The 25,145-nt window shown below is 38.6% G+C and overlaps 1 protein-coding gene across 3 annotated transcripts in view; it reads right to left on the reverse strand.

Annotated features, from left to right (window-relative positions):
* Positions 1-2,073: 2,073 nt before the first annotated feature.
* GPAT3 (glycerol-3-phosphate acyltransferase 3) overlaps positions 2,074-25,145 on the reverse strand; it is a 61,477-nt gene continuing 38,405 nt past the window's right edge. Inside the window, exons 4-13 of one of the 3 annotated variants that reach the window (XM_054727665.1) lie at positions 19,008-19,278; positions 15,164-15,238; positions 14,555-14,644; positions 12,515-12,608; positions 8,857-8,972; positions 7,347-7,402; positions 6,768-6,853; positions 6,070-6,198; positions 5,229-5,308; positions 2,074-2,257 (exon numbers count right to left, since the gene is read on the reverse strand). In XM_054727665.1, the coding sequence (XP_054583640.1) occupies positions 2,146-2,257; positions 5,229-5,308; positions 6,070-6,198; positions 6,768-6,853; positions 7,347-7,402; positions 8,857-8,972; positions 12,515-12,608; positions 14,555-14,644; positions 15,164-15,238; positions 19,008-19,278 (1,109 nt within the window). In that variant the 3' untranslated portion in view covers positions 2,074-2,145. The remainder of the gene's footprint in view (positions 2,258-5,228; positions 5,309-6,069; positions 6,199-6,767; positions 6,854-7,346; positions 7,403-8,856; positions 8,973-12,514; positions 12,609-14,554; positions 14,645-15,163; positions 15,239-19,007; positions 19,279-25,145) is intronic. The other 2 variants (XM_054727673.1, XM_054727670.1) reach the window with 2 other exon arrangements.

Here is a 25,145-nt window from a genome sequence, read left to right on the forward strand (position 1 = left end):
GGGGCCCCGCCATCACCCCACAATCGCCCCGCAGAAGGAGGCCCAAGCCACCCTCTGCACAGTAATCGATCACAGAGCCCTGGCCAGGTGGGCCGGGGCCTCCCTCTGCACAGCAATCAATCATGAAGCCCCGGCTGGGTGGGTAGGGCCTCCCTCTGCTGGGTGATCGATCAGAGAGCCCCCGCAATCTATCACCCCGCAGAGGGAGGCCCAGGCCACCCAGCCGGTGGCCACAGAGAGAGGCCCAGGCCACCGGCCAGCAACACTGTAGCGGGTGTACGGGGCTGGCCAGCGATCGCCCCGCAGAGGAAGGCCCAGGCCAGCCAAGCGATCACACCCCACGCCTGTCACCCACAGAGGGAGGCGGCCAGTAGCGGGGGAGACAGCACCACACAGATGGAAAGCAGTGGCAGCAGCAGGGGCGGGGCCTTATGGATTTGCTGATTTTCAGTCAAGATCACCCCGGGTACAGTTTTTTGGGGGCAAAACTTAAAGCAAGAAGAAAGGAAAAGATGAGGATTTGGGGGATGAGAATAGCAGAGTAACTAACCAGGAAGGTAGCCTGTTTGCAAATTTTCCTTTGGGATCAAATCCATGTAACTAGATAAGAATCTATACTGATAATGCTGTGCCAGGCCAACCTATAGTCAATTAAGAGATAGTTGCCTGAGTTCACCAGTGAAATAACTGAGGTCTGTGACTCTGCTCAAGACGGAGTCCACAGGGTCAGAGTCCAGATAATCAGGCCAAACAAAAAGAAAACCATCAAAAACCAGCAGCTCATGCTCTCATTTCCCAGATGTTCCAGTCCAATGAAATCTAACTATGTCACTGAAATGAAAAACAATCATTGTTTGTAGAAAAAAAATCTAACTTACTCAAAACCAAAAGATGATAGAGGTGAGGGGAAAATAATACAAAACACACTTAGAAATATAGAATTTATTTAAATTCACCGTAAGGTAGTTTCACATTCTATACAGGTGACCAGGAGAGTTATAATACTCTCCGAGTTTAACATGGCATTATATTGCTATCAAACATTGCTTATGCTGTGCGTCAAAAAACACTTATTTCCCCCTTTATAAAATTTAAGGCTCAGTTTCCAAAAGATCGTTTTACCACTTATTTTTCTGTTTAAGAAACTGGAAAAATTCTGAAACAAACTATAAAGCGGTGGAGGGTGAGGGGCAGTGCCACACACATCACTCATTCATACTCCTGCTGAAGACACTAAATGTGATTTTTGTTGTTATTGTAAAAGGCTCCTCCTATTTGAAATGTGTTCGGTTATAGTAGATGGGAGAGGTACTAGGTGCAGATTTTTAGCATACAAACCAGGAAAACTAAAAACGTTATCACCAGTTGCTAGCTAAATGTATTTATTGGCAACGTGCCTACATATAACACACTCATATAGTAACTTGGACTCACTTCTCTTTGGTAAAGCTCACCAAATGGTATTTCTCTCCTAACACACTAGTAAAAAATATTAACATTGTCTTTCGGCTTTCAAGGTCAGATGGCCACGGAGTTGTCCTTTCTCCTAAATACTGTCCTCCATTTTTCTTTTCAGGCTTTCAGGAGAACATACCCATGATGGTAACCTCATCCCACTATTTAAGAGACTGAAGGAAGAGGTTAAAAAATGGCATGAGAAAGCGAATCAGGAAAAAAGAGTTTGGGATGTTTTTTGAGAATGATCATATCGGTGACTCCAAACACAAAGAGTTCCAAAAGTGTTTTTGAAGTATTTTTTCCTGTAGAAGTATTTCATTCAATGGCACAATCATCTTACAGAAGGCAGAATCTGTTTAAACTCAGTCAACTACCTTACAATCCAGGAGGCTAATGCTCGAACAGCAACAACAAAAGGACACCGAAGGGTTCTGCCTCTGGCATAAAAAGGTAGAAACAATCATCCAGTAGAAAAGATTTACAATAAAAAAAAAAACACAATAAAACAAAGCAATGCCCCCAACACACACACACACACACACACACACACACACACACACACACACGAGAGCACGCACACACACGCACACACACACACGCACGCGCACGCACACGCACACGCACACGCACACACACTCCATTCTAAGGACTAGTCTGGGAAGCCAAGCTTTATGTCCAGAGTGGCAATCAGTCTGAATCAGAGTTGAGAGATCCATTGCCAACAATCATCTTGCTGTAGTTCTTCTGCTGCTCTTCCTTATAAGTGTCCTTCACCTTTTCTCTCTTCAACCCACCGTCCCTGGGAATAGAAAGGCAAACAAATAAAAGATACTCCTAGCAATGATGTAAAAGGGTTACCTATTAATACATGCTGCATGGTTTGCCATGACACGTATGCAGCTGGTCAGCAATGGGACAAAGAATACAATCTTGGAAGCAGAATGACCCAGATTCCAGTCTCTGCTTTACCGCTGACCAGAGATGTGAGGGAGGAACAATCGCTCTGAGGCGTGGTTAAAATGTCTCCACTCAGTTTCTTCTTTAGGGCTGTTGAACTCAATATGTAGACTCTATATTAAAACTAGAATTGTTGACCTATCTTTTTCCCCCAAGGAAATCAAAATATTGTTGTTGTTATCATCTAATTGGCCCCTGTCTTACTAGAAAACCATATAGACAATCTATAATAACAAAGGCGTAATATCCTAATTAGACCGGACGTCCTTCTAGATGAAGCCGGGGCTGCAAGGGAAGCCCGGGTCCCAGGTGCCAGAGGAAAGCCGGTGCCGGCAGCCGGGGGAAGGAAGGCCTACTCTTGCACGAATTTCGTGCATCGGGCCTCTAGTTTAAAATATACACATAAGAAATGGTCAGGGTACTGAATATGTACAAAGTAAATTCCTTAAAGATAAATCATTACTCAAATCTAAGCCTATGTCTACCGAGTTGCATTTTCATTCACAGCACTATATTTGAAGCATGTATAATCTTCTGTATTCCAAAATAGACTCAGAATAAAACAAAATAATAGTAAGTTGCATTCAACTGGTAGGTAGTGCCTACATAAGCAGCATTCCTTAGCTCAGAGCCTGTGAATCTTTGAACTCTCTCCAGGGTGGTGAAAACACAGACCTGCCCGGGTTATAAGGACTCTGTGCGTGCCTTTCCTTCTTTGGAGAACACAAAGGAACAACAAACTGTAGGAGTTGGGAGGAGACTGGAGTATCAGGGGCCACTCTCCCTGCTAATCAAATGTTTTTCATTTCAACTCCTGGGAGGGCATCAACTGAGAACTTGCTTACTTTATACTGTGCCTGTTTAACTTTAACCCAGTTAAGCACAAATGCTTACCAAGTGCTCCCTGATAATGATGAATAAATCACAGGTTAGCCAGTGAACTTTTGCCATGAAGACAGAACCTGACCTACAAGCAGACGCCTGTCTGAGCCCACTGCAATACGCTAGCCTCTAGAGTCGAACCTAAGCCAGTACACCAGTAAGTCCTCAACTTAAGAATACACCGTGGGCCACAAATCCTCCAGGGATCAGCTGTAAAAAAAATTTCCATGGAAAAAAGTTATAAAGTGTCTTTAGGTCCCCAAAATTGCCCACAAAAGCCTCTTTTATCCAAATGAACTGCCTCGAACCATCACATTTATGTGAACTCTGAATGGTAAGAATTGAGGAAGGGAGGGGGAGACCCAAGAAAGGCCATTCCTTCTTTCCTGAGGTCCAGGCCAAAAATGGCAAAATATGAAGTTAGCAACGTTTGCCCTTGAGCATACTGACATTATTTTTATGTAATTCTCCTTCCCAAGCATCCAGTAAACCTCACACTGCCCTAAGCTGTGACTTGCCACCCCTATAGACTTCGAAGTTGTGCCCAATACCTCTCTGCAATGACAGCAGATCTTGGTTCTTAAGGCAGGCAGCAGCCATATTTAAAAGCCAGTTTAAGATGATATAATTAAGTTTTCATTTAATCTAGGAGAAAACTGATCCAGATATGCTAATGTAGGCCTAATAGGTAGATGACATACATCTGTAAATGTAGTGAGTCTATTTTCTTTTCAAAGAAGAGGCTAGGTAATTAAAATAACCTTTTATTATAAAATTGCTATGGCCTGATAAAAGGAAATTGAGAAAATTCTGAGAATCATTTCCAACAGATTTCATTTAAGCCAATTTGATGGGAGTCTGTCCTGGGACTGACTCCCCTTGGCTGTTTTTGTCTCTCAAAGCTTGCTTGCTTGCTTTCCTTTCTGAGGCTACTGAGCCAAAGCTCTAAGTTTTCATAATGGCTTCAGGACCGGAGTAGGCCTGGGATGTCAGGTAAAAGGAAAGGGGAAAAGTTCAGAAAACAATGAACAAGGAAGCCAGTTAGTTATACAATGAACATGAACCCTTAGGGCATTTGTAAATTAAGTCATTGTAAACTAGGGCATTGGGAAGCCTGTCCCTTCATGATGTTTCACTAATTCCAGCTTAGATAGCATGATACAAATGTTAGTTTTAATCCATCTTAGCCCTAGGGCCAGTCAGTTGCCTTGAATCAAGAAATCAAACTCTGGCCCAGCTGGTGAGGCTCCGTGGTTGAGTGTCCACCCTTGAACCAGGTCACGGTTTGATTCCCGGCTGGGACACATGCCTGGGTTTCAGGCTCCAACCCCAGTGGGGGCATGCAGGAGGCAGCTGATTGATGTGTATCTCTTATCATCGATGCTTCTATCTCTCTCTCCCGCTCCCTAAAATCCATAAAAACATTAAAGAAAAAAACAACAACAAAAAAAAACACCTCATACTCTGGGGTGGTCAGCCAGACATTTAATCAGAAGCCACCATAAGGCTTCAGCTATCTTGATCTCCCATCAACCTTCCAAGCTTTGTCAATCAGCATAAAGAGTTTTCACTGTAAAAATTAGTGGCTTGTTAATTAGCATAATTAGTGACATGTCCAACTTCTAGTCTGTGCTCTAAGGACATGGATGTGTCATACATGTCCTTCTATCTTTAGTTCCTCCCTGCTAGCCATCTGCTGAACACTCTGAGCAGAGCTGGGCAACCATAAAGTACAAGTGCATTGAGGATGGTAGAGTCAGACAGCATGAGCGGGAAGGAAAAGGAGAAACTTCTATCTTATTTAGCCACTGTTATGTTGTATGAACCCCTGTCACTGTCAGCTAAACCTCCAGTTAACCAGCATAATAAATAACATTATTAAAGTGTTTTTAATTTTAAAGAAGTGATAGTACTTCTGAAAAATTTCTTACCAGGGAAGCTCAGTCAATCCTCCTTGTCTCGCAATAGCAGACTTAACCCTATTAGCAAACTGGACGGCATCTTCTCCTTCCTGGGAGGGGAAAAATTACAAGTATATCCTGGGTACACAGTTTTCAAATCATGCCTTAAAATGTCTCAAAATAATTTAGATTTATTTTAAAATATGACTCACATTTTAGCTCAAATATGTTTGAGTCTCAATCACAGCAACTATCATTCATTTTATTAAGAAAATGCAGTGCTGTGTTGTTTCACTTTTTTAACCAGGTGTACATATTTATTATGCTCTCTATTAGTCTTATCCAAGATACACCATTCCATAATACCTGTAGGCCCAATAAACTAACAGCAATTATAAAAATTATTATGGAAAACAGTCTCTGAATATAAAATGGCCTGATTTGAAGAGAACTACATTTTTTAAAGACTTTTGCAATTTATTTATATACATATATTTATATTTTATCAATTTTTAGAGAAAGAGGAAGGGAGAGGGAGGGGGGTGGAGAGAAAGAGAGAGAAAAAGATTGATCTGCTGCCTCCTGCACACCCACTACTGGGGATCAAGCCAGCAACCTGGGCATGTGCCCTGACTGGAATCTAGCCGGCAACCTTTTGGTGCACAGATGATGCCCAACCAATTGAGCCACACCCGCCAGGGGCAAAAGAACTACATTTTTTTTAAAATGACTCATTTTCCTGAGAAAGCAGAAAGGCAGTCCAGGTCGAGCTGATGTGAGGAAGGGAAAACATCCATGTTTTCAGGTAAAGGTTTTCTCATTTTTATCTAATTAAAGCCCCAAAGACCAGCTATTGTTCTCTATGGCCTACCTCTCTCGTCATGGGAGGCAAGTACCACACATCACAGACGATGGCCCAGCTGGTCATCATTCGAAGCAGGTAGCTCACCATGTTGTATTTACTACTGTTCCAAAAGGCATCGCCAAACTGAGGGTTATACTGAGAAAAAGAAAAGAAAACACGTCACAGTTATGAATTGAGTGCTGGCTTCTCTTATCCAAGTCAATGCTTTCAAGGTGGCAGACCCAACCTCTCTATAAGATTCAAAAAAAGAGAGAAGTTTCTTTGCTTAACAGAAATGACCAAGGAAGTAAACCAGCCTAGCAAACTCCTCTGACCACAGCCCAGAGCACTGCAACAAGAGGCTGATTGACTCTTTTTATTTTATTTTATTTTTTTAAGAGTTTATTTGAGCTAGACTGATGACATATACCGGGTACATGACCCTTAAATGTCTGTTCCTCCACTTAACTGGAAGGTGGGTGAAAATAGGGACAATATCTGTCTTGCTCATCACTGACTATGTGCTCAGTATTGAGGCTTTGGCCTGGCTTGAAGTCCCCTGGTACATTTCCTATCCATATCCAGAGGGAGAGAATAATGGGGCAAAATGTAAACAGCTGGTGAATCTGAGTAAAGTATATACAACTGCTCCTTATTCTCACCAATTTTTAATTATCAAGTAACTAAGTGCCCTTTTCTGAAGGCAAGAGGGGAATCTGTTTTACCTTAATTGCAACTGGATATATGGTTCCTCCAATTTCAAAGCTTCCCTTTTTAAACATCATGACTGAAGTATTATTGATGCAAGTTCCTGCAGGAAAATGGCGGGGGGGGGGGGGGGGTGTTAAAAGGAATTACTTTGATATAAAATAATTTAAATTACTCAAATCATATCAAAATTGCAGACATTTTACTACCATTTCACAAATTAATCCCTGCTTTAGTAGTAATTTGATAGTTCCAAGTAGGTCTCATGAGAAACTTTTACTTTATTATTGAATACTTTAGAGATACAATTTCTTCACAACAGGGAATAATTTCAACACATTTAAAATAAGGACCTTGGAAAAGTTGTGGACAATACCTCCCTAAGTTCATTACCCAGAAATAACTTTAAGATGAAAAAGGTATGACTTCCAGCAAATCTCAAAAGAAAGCAGGGAATTACTAGTTCAGAGAAAGCCATCCCATGCCCATAGGACAGCAGATGTAGGCTAAAAATGCCAATTCCAGAACAATCCAAATCCTCATACACTTTTGGTGCTTGTTATCAACTATAACTTGGTAGGCAGTCTTTCTCTTACCTTCAGGAAAGATTAATATGGGTAATTTTTTCTTATCAGTAATGTGTTCTTGTAGTCTGTGAAGAAAAATAAAGGATCAAAATTCTACCTATAAACAGAGAGAGATGGAAATCCTCTTTGATATTCTCTACACTCTACTATCACAAATATATGGAAAAGCAATGAGGAGAAAAGAAACAAGATATAAGTCAAGAAAATAAACTCAAGTGGGTCCCTTTCTAAAAAAAAAAAAAAAGTGTAAGGATAGCTGCACTAGTTCAATTTCTCTCATCTCCAAGTGAGTGACTGGCAGTGTCTTCTGCCCACTCTTTAAAAACAAATGTTGGGCAGACATATGACAGGAGCTCTGGAGTCCCTGTCATGAGCTTTGTGCCCTTTCTTCTATACCTTTATTACTCCATCTGAAAAATGGGGATATGGATTGCTGGACCTGTCTACCTATGGCCATTACGTGTAGCACATTCCTTAAATGGGTCAGGCTGAACTTTCCTAGGAAATATGCACCATAAGAAAGCCTGTAAATTCTTCCAGGCTTAGGCTCTGTCCTCCCTGCAGCCAGCCCTATATTCCAACTGCTCATCGGAAGCTAGTAAGGCTGAGACAGGGAGATTACAGCCGCCAGAGTGGCCCACTGCTAAATACCCTCCCACTGCTATCCCCCATCTAGAGGGTAGTTATTCTAACAGATTTCAATAAGTGCTTTTCATTTTATCCTTAAGAGCATGGCTCACCTTCATGCTTATAGAAGCAATGACCAGAGTGCCTTCAGTTAAAGGCCTCAGGCAAAAAAGTGTTTCCCAAAAAAGGTTTCTGGTAGCTTATCTCTATCCCAAGTCCCAGAGGGACTTAGCCTGTTTCATAAAGAGATTAGCTCTGTCTGTCTCCAGGTAGATCAGTGATGGCGAACCTATGACACGCGTGTCAGCACTGACACACGTAGCCATTTCTGATGACACGCGGCCGCTGAGGCGGCCGCATGCCGAGGATGAAACATTTGCTGCTCCTGAGGATGAAACATTTGCAAAATAATGTTTTTTCCTCAAAGTGACACACTACCCGAGTTATGCTCAGTTTTTTGGCGAAGTTTGACACACCAAGCTCAAAAGGTTGCCCATCACTGAGGTAGATTGAAGTGGTAACAGTCTTTCAGCAAACATGAACCTATTAAACTGATTGATGCAATCTATTAATTCACCAAACAGTTACAAATTATTTAACTTTCTAGGTAGTAATTTTTAACTTTGAAAAATCAGTAACTGGACTATACCTAAATCACTACAACATAAACTGATGGGCTTTCTAATCTCATCATATGCCCCACTATTCCCGCAGAATTAAAACTTTTAAACATCTAGCTAAGACAGGAGATGTAACCAGAAAAAGCCTACCATAAATAGAGCTCCATGTTTTAGCTTTAATCTTAGCACTGTTCTGCCCTCTTGGGCAGGAAGGCCAAGATTTATCAGATTTTATGCTATGCCAATGGGTAGTGAGTAATGTCACTGCTTACCTCTTAATAACCAGGTGTCGATCCCTCATTTCTGAGCGTTCAAACCAGACATGTGGGCAAGCCTTAACCATAGCTCTCTGAATAATTCCCATCAATCCACCATGAACCTGTCCAACCTAGAAATACCATCAGAAAGAGAAAAAATGTAAATGTAAAGGCACAGTTATTCAAAGAAAGCGTGTGTGTGTGTGTGTGTGTGTGTGTGTGTGTGTGTGTGTGTGTGTAGGAGTAAGTTCCTATTCCCCAGTAGCAAAGATCAATATTCTTCTACTGACTAAAGTTATTAGCCTATACAAAGGACATGAATGGCCAAATATAAGCAAAGGTGTTCTTTAGTAGCACCTTTGAATTTTAAGCTATGTTGATATAATAGCTATACTATACGTTTAAAAAGTAGAGTAGTCAAGATAAGAGAAATTCAGCTGAAACCGGTTTGGCTCAGTGGATAGAGCGTCGGCCTGTGGACTGAAAGGTCCCAAGTTCTATTCCAGTCAAGGGCATGTACCTTGGTTGTGGGCACATCCCCAGTGGGGGGTGTGCAGGAGGCAGCTGATCGATGTTTCTCTCTCATCGATGTTTCTAAATCTCTCTCCCTCTCCCTTCCTCTCTGTAAAAAATCAATAAAATATATATTTTTTAAAAGATAAGAGAAATTCAAATTAAAACTATACTGAAATACCATTCCTCACCTATCAGATTGAAAAAGAACCAAAGCTTGACAATGTACTCTAAACCAAGGCTATGGGAAACGGGCACTCTTGTACATTGCTTGGGATGGGGGAGATAATAACACCCATGGAAGAAAATTTCACAATACCTTATCAAAACTGCATATATATTTATCCTTCAACTCAATAATTCCACTTCTAGAAACTTATCCTGAAGATAGACCATTTCACTCCAACAAAATGAAAATACATGTGCACAAGGTTGAAGTGGCTTCCTTCAAATGCCTCCCCAGAAAAGTACACTATGCAGATGGAGTACTACTATACATCTGTGACAAGAACAAGGTTGAACTCTATGACTGATAAATGACTTCCAGGAGACATTATTAAATGGGGGAAAAAGCAACCTGCAAAGAGCAAATATAGTATAATACTTTTTGTATGAGACAGAAGGGGAAATATGCATATATATTTGTTTACCTCTACAAAAATAAAGAATAACCAAAAACAATGAAATTGCAATCTTACGAAGGTAGAAAGGAATGGGGTAGAATGGAAGGAATGGGGTAGTATGCCTTTAAACAAAAATGTTTTGACATTTGGAAACATATTAATGTCTTACATATTCAAAAGTTAAATCAACAAGGATGGGACTAGCAAACTGAGAGCAAATGAACCCAGCTGTATTTCAAGTGAATAAAAGAACAATGCTGAAGCAAGGTGGAGGGGAAGGGCGCATGGGAATCCAAGAAATTTATAAAGACCGTATTTGACCACACACCCTCATTTGGATGGGGTACCGAGAACTGCAAAATACCCTGAATTATTCTTACATTTGTTTCTCGTAGTAAAACAGGTGAAGCAATTCTGAAAAAATTTTGGATGTATTATAGAATTGAGAAAATGAGTTATATTATTGGGAAACAGAACATTCATAGTGAAAAAAGGAAGATAAAATATGGATTGGAGAAAGCAAGGAAGAACCCTATAAATTGGATAAGTTTGTAGAAACTCATATATCTAATATTATTATATCAATATTAAAAATAACTAGGAATTTTAAATAAAAATATATTAAAATATAAATATTTTACATGCATTTTTATAAAGAAAGCCAATGTATGAGAATGCAAATAATAAAGCAAATGGGCCAAATATTACCAATACGTAAATGTGGATAAAGGACACATGGATGTTGTATGTAACATTTTTATTATTTCAACTTCTATTTAAGTTGGAAAATATTTCTAAATTTAATAAAAAAAAGTAGAGATTTTTGCTTAGGAGGGAAAAAATCCTTTGAAAAGCCACTGAGATGGGATCTTGAACATTCTTCAAATATATAGTTTGTGTTTAGCCAAAAGAAACCAAATATGACATCTGGAGGGTAGCAGTAGTTTTCTCCCTCCATTCCCCGCCCTCCTTCCCCCCCACCCCCCGCCTCTGATTGAAATCCAAATGGCTTTAGGTTTCTATCACTCAACACATTAGAAAGTTCATAAGTACTATGCTTTTCTAAACCTTGACTAATATTGTGATTGCAACTATACATAATCAAAAAGCACAGAAAAAGCCAAATTCTGAGGCTTTCAGTCACAAATGAGCTATCAACTCTTGTTGACAAGGACACTGAATGAATATGGTCTCAGAAACACAAAATCATGATTAGGTAAGTTGGTTAAATACCTGAACCTCTGCTTTCTTATCTATAACAAAATGTCAACTCTAACTTCACTGAATTACAGGGAAGGTCAAATATAATGGATGTGAAAGTGCCTATCCACATAAATGCAAGGAATTATTATAGACTCCCAGAACTACTATGCTGGGGGGCGGGGGAGGGCGCACGTCTATCAAGGGTTGTTAACTTGAGGCTCCTTGGAAGGGCTTTCTGGAGATCCATAGACATCTTGAAATTAGACACAGAATTATGTTTGCATGATGCACAAGTATGTTGTTGTTGTGATTTGTTTATTTTCCTTTAAAAAAAATTACATAACTATTAACTGATTCCTAACCGAAAAAAGGTTAAGAAGTACTAATTCCCAAAAGTCTTTGCAGAAAGTTGGTTAATGCTCCCTTAGATTCAGAGAGAACCCAATGACTTAGAGAAATTTAGCAATGTGTTACATATATCTGAAATCCTATTTTAGATAGATCAAAATACCTAGCAATAAGTGAGGAGTTTTCACAAAGACCTTCAAAACCCCCTCAGTGACTGCAAAACCTGTGTATAGTCAAATACCACACATGTGCCGAACTCCCACTCTCCTACCTACAGGAGACAATGAATAGTGGCTTCCTTCAAATGCCTCCCCAGAAAAGTACATCAACCATGACTGTCAGTCACTGGAGCTGAGAAGTGGAAAAAAAAAAATCCATGTGCTCTTCCTGAAGCCCAAGCCACTACCACCAAGGGATATGAAAAGAGGATTCCCCAAGACTGTGGGTTATGGGGTTTGTGTAGGGTTTTCTTTTCTTTTTTATTTTAGGGCTATAGACAAGAACTGAAAAAGACAATGTGGTATAAATATTTGCCTTTCTTGTTTAATCTTTATTAAAGGGATTGTTTGTTTGTTTGTTTGTTTGTCTGTTTGTTTTAAATTGCATATGACTCCCTGAAGGAAGGCAGAACTAACTTGGCTGGTAAAGGATTTTCACAGATCTAAGGAAGAAGACTTTAATCTCTGAAAGTGTTATTAAACATCGCAGGGATTTTAGAAGCAAGATGGAATCAACTTGATAAAGTCCATCAAACTCAATGTGTCTGCATTTCAGTAAGTTAAATCTGTATTCCCTTAAATATAATATTTTTTCTTTCTTTTTCTTACACTATATATTCATGTAAATAATGTATATAACATAAGCTACAGTAGTATAACCCAGTCACTTTCTAATATAAAACTTTCTGATTTGTGCCCAAATAAATTTGAAATTTGAGCAAGCCACAAAACATGGAACTACTTGAAATATCAATAAGCTGCTCTTACCATAGCATAGCATCCATCCGTTGTTAAGATCAAAACATCTATTGGGGAGGTATGGTTGGCAACACAAATGCCTCCCTTCTGGGGTCTGTACTGCCTGCAATCACAAACAATGGTAAATACTAAACCTTGAAAAATGGCCACTATTTAGCAGAACAGCTATTCATTCTATTTTTTTTTAATTCCATTAAAAAAATAAAGTTCATAGTATATGGGCCCACTTTAAAAAGGTTATCTCTGGGGGTCTATCTGATTTAAACAGTGGTGAATGGGATTGGGGCAAGAGTACAGGAAAAGGAACCCCTGACTTTCCCTTTATATATTTTTATGTTATTTTTTTTTGTAATGACCAGATTTTCCTTTTATGATGAAAATATAATTTTAAAATATTAGACTGAATTACAAAGATTCTATAATTTTAATAAATTTTGTGATAAGTTTCATTTATTTTATCATAAGCATTTTCCTGTTATTTCCATCTTCATAGCATCTACTTTTAGAGCCTTCACAGTGATCCACAGAGTAAAATTCCTATTGGTTCCTTTCTACCTTCTATCCCCCTAAAACAGAAGTTGGCAAACTTTTCTTATCACAGGCCAGAGAGTAAATACTTTAAGCTTTGCAAGCCAGCCAATCTCTGTCAAAACTATAGGACTCTGCTGTTTTGGCACAAGGCAACCACAGATAATCTGTAAATGAATGAGCGTGGCTGTGTTCCACTAAAACTTTATTTACAGAAAACAGATGGTGGGACACATTTGGCCTACGGGCCCATAGCTTAGTTTGCTGACCTCTGTCTTAGAGTTCAAACCAGTACTGGACACTAATGAAGCAAAGCAATTTTCTTTGGTTCTATGCAGAGAAGAAAGGGAACCAAATGCATAACAACTTTAGCATATTTTCCTTAAAATGAGAAGCAATTCTATAAAAAGTTATGAATTCCTCTCTATGTAATTAAAGCACCTTTCCTGTGGAAGGTATCTCCTCTGCTCACGTTTCTTCCAAAGCATTGTCTCTTACTCCTCACCCCAAAACTCACAGCCCAATCACAAAATCATATAATTTTAGAAATTGAAGGGACCTTTTATGTTGGTAGCACATGGGGAAGCCAAATAATAAGATGTTTCCCTTCCACAAATGAAATAGAAGGATCCAGTCACTAAAAAATTAGAGGCTTGTCCTAGACCAGTGATGGCGAACCTATGACACGCGTGTCAGCACTGACACGCGTAGCCATTTCTGATGACACGCGGCCGCATGCCGAGGATGAAACATTTGCTGCTCCTGAGGATGAAACATTTGCGACTAGAGTCTTGGAGTTAGTTTTTTCCTCAAAGTGACACACTACCCGAGTTATGCTCAGTTTTTTGGCGAAGTTTGACACACCAAGCTCAAAAGGTTGCCCATCACTGTCCTAGAACTTTTAAAACAATGATGTTAAATGTAAGAAAAAATAAAGTTGAGTTAAGAGAAAAGTTAGCAATCAAAATTCCTCTCATTTAGCTTATAACTTCACTTAGCTACCATTATCCTCTAAGGGAAGCAGAATGTTGGGGTCCGTGTTAAGGCTCAGTTATGGAATTTTAGAAGGGGCAGGAGTGAGAACACATACTAGGTCTCCAGATTCCAAGTCTGGTCCTCCTTCAACCACACTAAAGGCCTGTTACCTTCACCACTGTTTAAGTCAGACAGACCTCATTCAAAATCTGACTGCCACTTACTATGCAACCCCAGACAACCAATCCCAGAGCCCCCCCATTTCTTCACCTGCCAAACAGGATAACAGCGCCTCTCAGAGGGAAGACCTCGAGAAGGACAGGCCTGCCCTGCACACCACAAATGCCCAATGACCAAGTGTCATTACGTGCTTATTGGTATGTCCCTTCTGCAAACGGATTGCTTTTTTAAAGAGTTTTGTGTATGGTTGTGTCTCTGACACCCTAAGAGGTAGGAAGAACACACAGGAAGTCCTCTCATTTCACCTGTCCATCACGCACTGACCTGACCTAGAGAAAGCCAGGCCCGAGGCCAGCAGACACTCACCTGTTGTGATAATGAATGGTCCCAGAGAGGGAGCGCACACAGATCCGGCAGCAGGTCAGGTGAACCAGCTCACTTAGCCAGTTTTTGAAGCTGAAGGAAAGAAAAAACATTTTATTGTACAGTTCTGGGCACTCCTAGGAAATAATACAATAAGAGCTTTAATGTGCTCCTTCACAGCAGCAGCCTGTGCTCTGAAACACAAGCACAGTTCATAGTCTCACTGAGGCCCTTAGGACAAAATGCTAAAGGAAAATAGCCCCCTCCCGGCTCGACGCTCCCCATAAGTTTCTGATCAAGATAAATAAGCTGAAGCTTCTTTGGTCTCAGCCTTATGAGGCTGACAATATTAGAAGACTCTCACTTTCCTTAAGTTCCTCCGTCATTTTCTTTCTTCTCTTTCTTTCCCCTTTGAAAATACAACTTCTTGGGACTTACGTGAAAGTACGTTTTGAAAATCAAATCAAGAATATGAAGTAAGCAGGATTTTAACAAGTGTGTTGAGGCCATAAATTTGATGCTGTACATAGGAATTCAACAAATATTCTCTTTGTGGACATAGCTAAGAAGAGGACAATCCTATTCACGGCTGGTGAAAGGAAACATGTTCACCTGCTGTCTGGAAGCTGCCCAACCATTGTAGTTCCAATAACCAACAAGCTGATCCCAATGAAAGCCAAGGTAACCCTGAAAAAGAAAAGGGGATGCAAAAGTTTAGTTGAATAATAGAGGTAAAGGAAAATAACCTGAAAGTTCACAAATAATAAAATTGTGGATAAGTTGTGGAGCATCCATGCTATGGGTTATGGTGCAGCCATAAAAACTGGGTAAATCTATAGATTCTGACATGGAAGAACGGTCCTTGGTACATTTTGAGAGCAAAAAAAGCAGTTTCAAAACAATGTATGGAAAACGATGACATTTTCAAAATAACAGCAAGCACATGAATCATCTACAATACACAGAGAAGGCCTGGAAATCGATTCACAAACCATCAAGTTCAATCTACATAATCATCAGAGTGTCAAGTGGGCTAGTGAAGGGAACAAATTAAAAGTCTTGACCATCTACTTTATTATTTTAATTTTTAAATTACTCTGAATTATTTTAAATTAATACATAGTAACTTCTATACAAAATAGTTTTATGTTGTAGAAAGGAGTCATTTCAGGTTGAAAGTAGTCATCGTGTTTTGTTCAGGGTACTTTGGTGTGGTGTGATAAGGTTGTAAAAGAAAATATCTTGCAAAGGTCTGAAAATCACTTGGTTTTCCTGGATTTTTTAATGACAGGTGAGCAAAAGGATACAATTCAAAATTTTCTTAAAGGTATTTAAAATTTATAACAGATGGCAAAATAAGTTATACTTACAGGCTCATTCATAATAAGAACTCCAAATTATATATTCCTCAATGCAAACCTAATGGTTGTTCCTTTGGACAGTTCAAGATAACTTGAAAGTTAGCAAACAAGATGACTGACAATATTTTAAATCTCCACACAGACACTTTCTCATTTTTGAAAAGTGCTTTTAACATATATTTTAATAACTTCAAAAATAATGTCATTTTAGAAATTAAATAGAATTACTCAAAAAGAAAAAGTTGAGTTTTATAATCTTCCAGAATAAATGGGTTTCCTCATAAACACCTTATAAGGGTATTAAAGTCTTGGTTTAACACTTTTTTGTTGTTGTTGTTGCTATTCATCTTCACCCGAGGATATTTTTCCATTGATTTTTAAAGAGAGTGGAGCCCAGCCATAGTGTCTCAGTGGTTGAGTGTTGACCTATGAAACAGGTCACGGTTTGATTCTCAGTCAGGGCAAATGCCTGGGTTGCTGACTTGATCCCTAGTGTGGGGCATGCAAGAGGCAGCCAATCAATGATTCTCTCTCATCATTGATGTTTCTATCTCTCTCTCCCCTTTCCCTTCCTCTCTGAAATCAATAAAAATATATTTAAAATAAAATAAATAAAGAGCATGGAAAGGAGGGGAAGAGACAGACAGAGAAACATCAAGATACATTGATTGGTTGCCTCACGCACAAGCCCCTGGGATGAGCCTGCAACCAATATAACTCGCCCTTGACCAGGAATCAAACCTGGGACCCTTCAGTTCACAGGCTGAGCTCTATCCACTCAAATTGCCTATGGTGGTTTAACACTTTTGACAATTAGAAGGTCAAATTAAGTTTCCTTTAGTTGCCATATTTTCGTATCAGTCACTGATGATAACTAAATAGCTGTTTTAATCTTAACCATCAATTATGCAAAAGTTTTAAAATAGTTTGCCACCTTGCTCTAATGAGAATCACTTGTTCCTACACATTAAATCAGAAAGGGTGACATTTCAACAACTGTGTTCCAAACCATTGAAGGTTTTTGTCTGCTAGACTAACAAGCCAGAAAATTCTGTTTTCCAGTTTAAGTGAGCAAACAGGAGAATTCTCTTAGATGACACAAAGTTTTCAGCCACAATCTGTTTATGAGGTTTTATTAAGAGCTCTCTGGAGCTACAATTCACATAGCATAAAATTCACCCATTTAAAATGTACAATCCAATTGTTTTTGGCATATTCACAGAGTTGTACAAACACCAGCACAATCATTTTTAGCACAATCTGGTTGTTGTTTTTAATGCTTACTTTATAGCAATTCCTTCTTTTAAACACCACTTTTAAAGCAATTCTTTCATAATGGAGAGTATGTAATAAGAATGGGAATCTTAATTCTGCCATTTCTTCTTGTTCTTGGATGCTTACATTACAGGATTATCTTAAGCCTGGTTTCTTTGCAAGAAACTTTTATGTCACTTATCTATTTTGTGAGCATTACTTTAATTTAAACTAGATAATACGATCATAACACTATTTGCTGAACACCCACAGCAGGTGAAAGCTAACCAACAAATGAGGGAATCTCAAGACTCTGTTGTGAAATCCTCACTGTTCTCTATGGCTGCCTGGGATATGGTGCCTGACCAATGGACCAAGTGAAGATGGAAGAGCTTATCTATATAATCAACTTCACTGAGGCTTCATTTCTTTTTAAGAATAAAAACAATAAATGGAAGCTCTAATTATAATAAACTAGAAACTTCCAATAAATAAAAGCTCAAATATTGCCTTCCATAGCATGCCAAATAGGTAGTCTTGGACATCCCCAAGTACATGAACGCTACACTGGCTTAAGGTTCAAGCAAAAGCGTATGTGAAACCCAGCTGGAGTGTGGAGTGTCTCAGTGGGTTGAGTGGCATCCTGTGTACCAAAACATTGCAAGGGCACATACCTGAGTTCAATTCCTGATTGGGACACATACAAAAGACAACCAATCAATCTCTCTCTCTCTCTCTCTCTCTCTCTCTCTCTCTCTCTCTCTCTCTCTCTCTCTCTCCCCTTTCCTTAGCATGTCCTCAGATGAGGATTTAAAACAAAAACAGACGTGTATGTAAAGCCCTGAATTTCACTTTGTTATTAGAGCTGAAATGATTCCCAAAAGACGTAACATGCCCCCAATAACTAGTCACTGGCAACATGAGTACAGGAAAGCAGAACGAGTTTCTTAGAAATGTGCCTTTGCTTATACTTAATCTTTTCCCTTGTAATAAATCTGAATGAGGCAAGTATAGGCCACCCTAGGGATGGTAAAGAGGTTTCAACTTATGTACCAATTTTTGTTGGCTGATAGCAACTGCCTGGAAAGCTCTATTGGGAGGATGCCAAGGCCATGCCCAAGGGAAATGAAGCAAGACAATAAACAGCAATGTATGACTGATATACATGCATACTACCTGCCACCACCCTGCTAAACAAACCTTAGTCACCTGCACTTCATCCCAATGCCCAGTGTTACCTCTTCTACTCTAGTTCCACACTATGGTTCCAGTCAGTACCTCCTCATCCTCATCAGGTGGCACTCAAACTTAGAACCAGAAGAAGACCCAGAAGTGGAACTTTTAATAAGAAAAGTGAGTGATCATAAATGGATGTGGATGGAACATATTCACTCTACTGAATGGCTCTCCCCCATGTGGTAACCACTCTCAGGAATGTTTCCTCTCGTAGGCAGCTATGAACCACTACAGACCAGCAGAGAGACAGTTAAGAGTTTGTTTGACACACAGTGAGTGTGAAACTGTAAAATCTCTTCTTTTTTCTCATTTCCCTTTTCTATCCATCAAATTATCTATGACTGAAAGTGTAACATGGATCCACACTATATATTAGATTCTGAATACACACCTTAATTTGCGGGGGGGGTGTCCAGGAGAAGAGGAGGAGATGTGAAAGGAGAATAGATACTTAATACATTCCTGTGGAGGTCACATTTGATGGTGTTTTCTTATGTGGGAAGGAGTGAGACCAGTACCATAATACTCACATGTGGCCATTACATACATGATTTAAAAGAAAGCTGAACCAATTATACCATCAAACCCCTGGGCAGGAGACCTACCTCAGAGGTAATAGGAAACAGTAGCGTACTATGACGCCCAGCACCCACACCATGGTGAGCCGCAGACTGATGTACTGGAAATTTATATTGGTCCTTGTGAGGAGATTCCATGACACTAGCTCCTCTGAGGAGAACCTCTGGGTCACTTCATCTTCCACAATGGCTTCCAATCCCTTCTTGGAGAAATAAAACGCATCAGACAGCTCAAAGTCCCTTCCTCGCAGACCAGAGAGCCCTTTTTCCATGGGTGACTTATCTCTTTGGATAATACCTTAAAAGAAAGCATCAGGACATGAGGAAATGCCATAGGACATTAAAAAAAAATGGCCAAAGGGCCAACTGTGCACAAGACAAATAAATTTAACAGATAATATGGCAGATTTCATATATGCAAGACAAGCAACCGCTGTGGGAGAAGAGGTGAAATCACTGAGTCTGCATGAAATGGCTTCTACCCAAGGATTTCAGTTTACAAAGAGGAATCTTGGTCCTCAATAGCCTTCTTGCTTGCATTTCCTCCCTTCACACCATTAGTCAAAGAACTCACAGAAGCAAACTCGCCCCATGTATATATCTAGACTATAAAAATAAAGACTTCTGTTCTCCCTGATAAAAACCATAAAGCAAAAATACAAAGCAAAATGTTAAAAGGTATTTACCACAAAAGGCAAAGGTTGATGTTTTTAATATGTGAAAATTATTTTATAAGAAAACCACAGGTTGCTACAGGAAAGTAAGCAAAGTTCATGAACTGAATTTATAGAAACAACATAAATAGTTAATAAATATATAAAAACTTCTAGTAATCAAAGAAAGGTGACTTAGACTGGCCTATTTATATTATTAAATCAGCAACATTTTTAGTGATAAATTTCAAAGATAAAAATAATACAGGTACTCTTGTACTCAATTTGTATTGAGTATGGAACTGGTAGCAACTTTGTCAAAATCTGTTTGGCATAAAGAGACTAAAAAAATAGTTTTGCTAATAATTCAATAATTCCAATTCTAAGAATCTGCCATAAAATATAATCAGAATGGTAGGCCAGAGCATTTTCCATTATAATCGATCCAGACAATGAGCAGAATGCATCCATTAATAAATTCTAACATTAAGTGAAAAAAAGGCAAGATCTCTATGAAACATATATACATTGAAAAAATGTTAAGAAGGACATTAAGTAGTTATCTTTGGACAATAAGATTAGAGTTTTCCTCTTTATACTATCACTAGAGGCCCGGTGCATGAAATTCGTGCATGGGTAGGATCCCTAGGCCTGGCCAGCAATCAGGGCCAATCGGGGCCTTCCAGCTGCCGACCAGGGCCTCCCTTTCACAGCTTCCAGCTGCCGGCTGGAGCCTTCCTTCGTTCTGCGCCACCCCCTGGTGGTCAGTGCATGTCATAGCAAGTGATCGAACTCCCAGTCTCCCGGTCCAACTCCCAAGGGGACACTTTGCATATTAGCCTTTTATACGTATAGATTGCATTTTCCATAAGGAAAATAATTCAAAGGTTTTTTTCAAGTAGCAGAAATTTGTAAATTGAAAAATGACTACTACTACTCAGTTCTAACTACTAAAAAAGAAAAATTGAAGAGGATGTCTTTGAAGAATAAAGAGTAACTATGCACACAGTGATATAAGTCTTTTTGTCTCTCTGAAGTGTGTCACAAAGAAAGAAATGTATTTCCTACATCAGAAAAGTCTTTTTTGGGGGGAGAGGGGTGAAGATTAAAGTGTTAAATTCCCTGAAAAAGACCTCCTTTGATTTTCTCACTTTCCAGTTCCCTAGGAAATCAATGAGGAAAGTGAAGAGGATATTACCTATCCTCTGGAGAACTTGTATCTAGCAGGAGTTGTAATGTATTGGGTTTTTTGAAGGAACAGCAGCATAATGCACTGAAGTAGAAAGTAATGAAGACCTGGAATCCAAAGTCAAGTGCTATTTAGGACAACAACCAGCTCTATGACTGTGATTGATAGATAAATCACCTAATTTGGTATCCTCCTTTGTAAAATGGAGGGGAGGGGATCTCTAGTTTTCTTACATGGTTAAAGTTTTGTGACTTTACTTTTGAGTTTATGGGGTGGTTTTGGTTTGTTTGTTTTTGCCCACATGTAAAGCTAATGCCTTTGTCTTAAGAATTAGCATAATAAACCAAGTTCTTGAATGATTATTAGACTATCTTTTTCAGCAGTCAGCTCTTAAGTGATTTAACCTTTCTCCACCATCTCTGAAAATTAGTATCAGAGAATGTCCCAAGATAGTGTCACTACTGAACTACCCTCTTACTCTTAGGCACTGCAATACAAAGCAGGTTACTCAATTTCAACTATTGGCCTAAATTTAGCAGTGCAAGAGTTTCATTATTTAGCAATATATTGAATTTTTTTAAGTCTAGAGGACGAAGGAAGAACAGGTTATTCAGCAAATCCCTGAATGAAACACACTAGAGACAGTGGACAGCCCTTCTAAAAATAACCTTTTCCAGAGGGGCCAGAGATAAGAAGGAAAGTTCAAGGTAGCTCATATTATTTAGCTGAGCCAGGAGAGATCTGAAGCCAGGTCCCTAGTCCCTAGCCTTGATGTACAATATTTTCTCTGCCCCCTGACCTACTTTATTCTGTGTAACTCAAATAAAATATAACTCAATTTTATATTTTCATTAAGCCTCTTTCAAAAGTATGTGGGTAACTGTAATGCATCTAATTGGCAATAGATTGATTTCCAAAATATATTAAGACATACAAAAAAATTAAAAAGAAAAAGTCAAAGAACCCAGTAAAATTTTAGCTAAGAATATGGCAAGTAAATCACAAAAAGAGTAAGCTTTAATGACTAAACATTTCAAAGATGTTCAAATTCACTATGATTAGAGAACTGCAAACTAAAACCACAATTTCATGCCCATAAGGATTGATTAAAAAAATATATTAAATTGAATAATATCAAGTGTTTGTGAAGACTTGGGACAATGGGAATGTAATTAGCACAACCACACTGAAAAATGATTTAGCACCATCTGGTAAATTTAAAGATATTCATAGCCTAAGACCCAGCAATTACACTCCCAGGAAGATTTTTGTTTAATAATTTCAAATATCAGAAAAGTTGCAACAATAGTTCACTTTATCCATCATTACTAATTGCCAACATTTTGACACATTTGCCTTATTGTTCTATCTCTATAAGTATAAAAAGATACTTTTTCCTGAACCATTTGAGAATGAATTGCAGGCATTACACCCTTTACCCTCAAACAGTTCAGCACAGATTTCCTTTGGACATGGAGTTTCACTTATTTAACCACAGAATACTTATCAAAATCAGGAAAATGCCAGTAATTAACATTACCGCAATACTAGTAGTATCTGTGCTATAGCCCTTATGCAAATTTTGACAATTATCCCAGTAATATCACTCATAGGACTGTTTTAATTGCTGGTCCAGGATTCAATTCAGGATCATACATTATATTTACAGGTCAAGTCTCCTTAGTCTCCTTTAATATGAAAAGGTTCATCAGCCTTTCTTTGTTTTTCAAAGGTATTGACATTTTTAAGAGTACAAGCCACATTTTGTAGAATGCCTCTTAACCTGGGTTGATCTGATGTCTCTTCATGATTAAATACAGGCTGTGTACACTTTTGGCAGAAATACTAAGTCATGTTACATTCTTCTCAGTGCATTACATGGGAGGCACGTTATAGTTAGTCCCATAATGGAGACGTTTAACTTTAATCACTTGGTTTAATGTAGTTGGTGCTTACCAGGTTTTTCCACTGTAAAGTTAACTGTTTTTTCTCTTTTTGATTAATAAGTATATACGTATTATCAATAACTATCTATAAAGGGAAGATACTTTGACACTATAGAAATAGCCTACTCCTCAAACTTCCTCCCAGTGGTAATTAACATCTATTGATGATTCCACCTTAAGGAACATGTTTTTCCCCCTTATACTCTGGAGAGATTCTTGCAAAACTGTGCACAAGTAGACATCTGAAAGAACATTTTGCTACATTATTTGCAACAGCAAAATAGTGAATCAAGTCAAAGGTCCATTAGATAAATGGACATACAGCAATATATACAAATATCGAATTATTATCTTATACACCTGAAACTAACATGTTATATGTCAATTATATCTCAATCAAATAGATAAATAAATGCAGCTCATATTAAAGATGGATACATACATTGCATACTACATAGGAAAAGAAATTAACTGGAAGAGTTACCTATTTAGATAATTTGTAAACATCAGAATGAACAAACAACTCAGAATGATATATGAAAGGTGGCACTTTTATAGAGTTTGAATAATGCAAAACAACAAATACTATGTCTTGTTTAAGGATATACACATGTAATGGGGAAATATGACAATATGCATAAAAAATAATAAATATCAAAAATAGAGTAGTAGTTTTAGAGGTTGGTGAAGTAATTAAATCAGGGAGGGATACACAGGAGAATTTGACTATTTCTATAAAGTTTTATTTATTAATTTAAGTGTTAGGTACACATATGTTATTGCCAAAAAAAAAAAAAATGTTACATGGAACTGACAGTTGTTCCTAAATGAAGATCTCTATTATAAGAGAGCATATACCAGCTTAGGAGTTTTTGTTGTTGTTGTTTAATATATTTTATTCATTTTTACAGAGAGGAAGGGAGAGGGATAGAGAGTTAGAAACATCGATGAGAGAGAAACATTGATCAGCTGCCTCCTGCACAATCCCCACTGGGGATCCAGCCTGCAACCAAAGTACATGCCCTTGACCAGAATCAAATCCGGGCCAACGCTCTATCCATTGAGCCAAACCGGTTAAGGCAGGAGTTCCTTAATAAGGCACACAAATATCTGAAAATTATAAAAATGGATTTCAAAAGAAGCACTACTGAATATATTTTACCTCCTTCCTGATACATATTGACTATTGAGAGTCATAATGACTGATTCAATTCATACTAAGTATAAAATTCTGACAGAAAAAAAGTATTCAATTCAATCAACATAGAGTGGACACTCACCATGTATCAGGCATCAAAGAAAGGTTAGAAAGAGAGGAAATATTTTTTTTGGCACCAAGAAATATTAAGAAGTGGACTGACAGTCTTCAAAATATAGACATATCCCCAGCCAGTGTGGCTCAGTGGTTGAGAGTTGACCTATGAACCAGGAGGTCACAGCTCAATTCCCAGTCAGGATGCATGCCCAGGTTTTGGGCTCCATCCATGGTGGAGGGCATGCAGGAGGCAACTGATCAATGATTTTCTCTCATCATTGATGTTTCTATCTCTCTTTCCCTCTCCCTTCCTCTCTGAAATCAATAAAAACATATTTTTTAAAAAATAATAATTGAGTTTCCTAAATGATAGTACAAGCCAATATCAAAATTGTGTCTGCTAGTTAAATCTGATATGTATTTATGTTTTTATATTTTTATTGATTTCAGAGAGGAAGGGAGAGAGAGAGAAACATCAATGATGGGAGAGAATCATTGATCAGCTGCCTCCCACATGCCCCCTATTGGGGATTGAGCCCATACCTAGGCATGTGCCCTTGACTGGAATCACACCCAGGACACTTTAGTCCACAGGCCCACGCACTATCCACTGAGCCAAATCAGTTAGGGCAGGAAACTCAATTATTATTAAGAAATTAACCCTGATTCAATTAACCCAGAACAATCCATAGTTCTTAAATTGGTAAAATACTGATTCTAGGAAATATTTCTTTTTGTTACACAGTCAGCTTTAAAAAAGTAAAGCTATAAACATTTGAACTTTGTCCTTATACCAAATGCTTTGGCAGAGGTCCATGCTTCGATGGACATAAAATTAGAACAACTACCTCTATGTAATGCAAGAGATTAATTGCACAAGCTGCCCTGTGTCCCTGTGCCTTTAGCAAGTCACTGGTACATAAATAATACCAGCTATGAAAGGCCTTTTAGAAGAAATGGAGGCCGAAGTTAAAATCATCAAGTATAATTAACTCTAAATTAGCTGAGTGTACTCTTAGAATAACTGCCCATTTATGAATCAAGCTAGTTTTCCATCCTCCAGTTATTCAGCATGCTTTCTAGGTTAGCAATTAGGGGGACCAGAAGGGTATATGATAGGTT

Source organism: Eptesicus fuscus, chromosome 2 (genome assembly GCF_027574615.1).
Source record: "Eptesicus fuscus isolate TK198812 chromosome 2, DD_ASM_mEF_20220401, whole genome shotgun sequence".
In the NCBI taxonomy this organism is placed as follows: domain Eukaryota; kingdom Metazoa; phylum Chordata; class Mammalia; order Chiroptera; family Vespertilionidae; genus Eptesicus; species Eptesicus fuscus.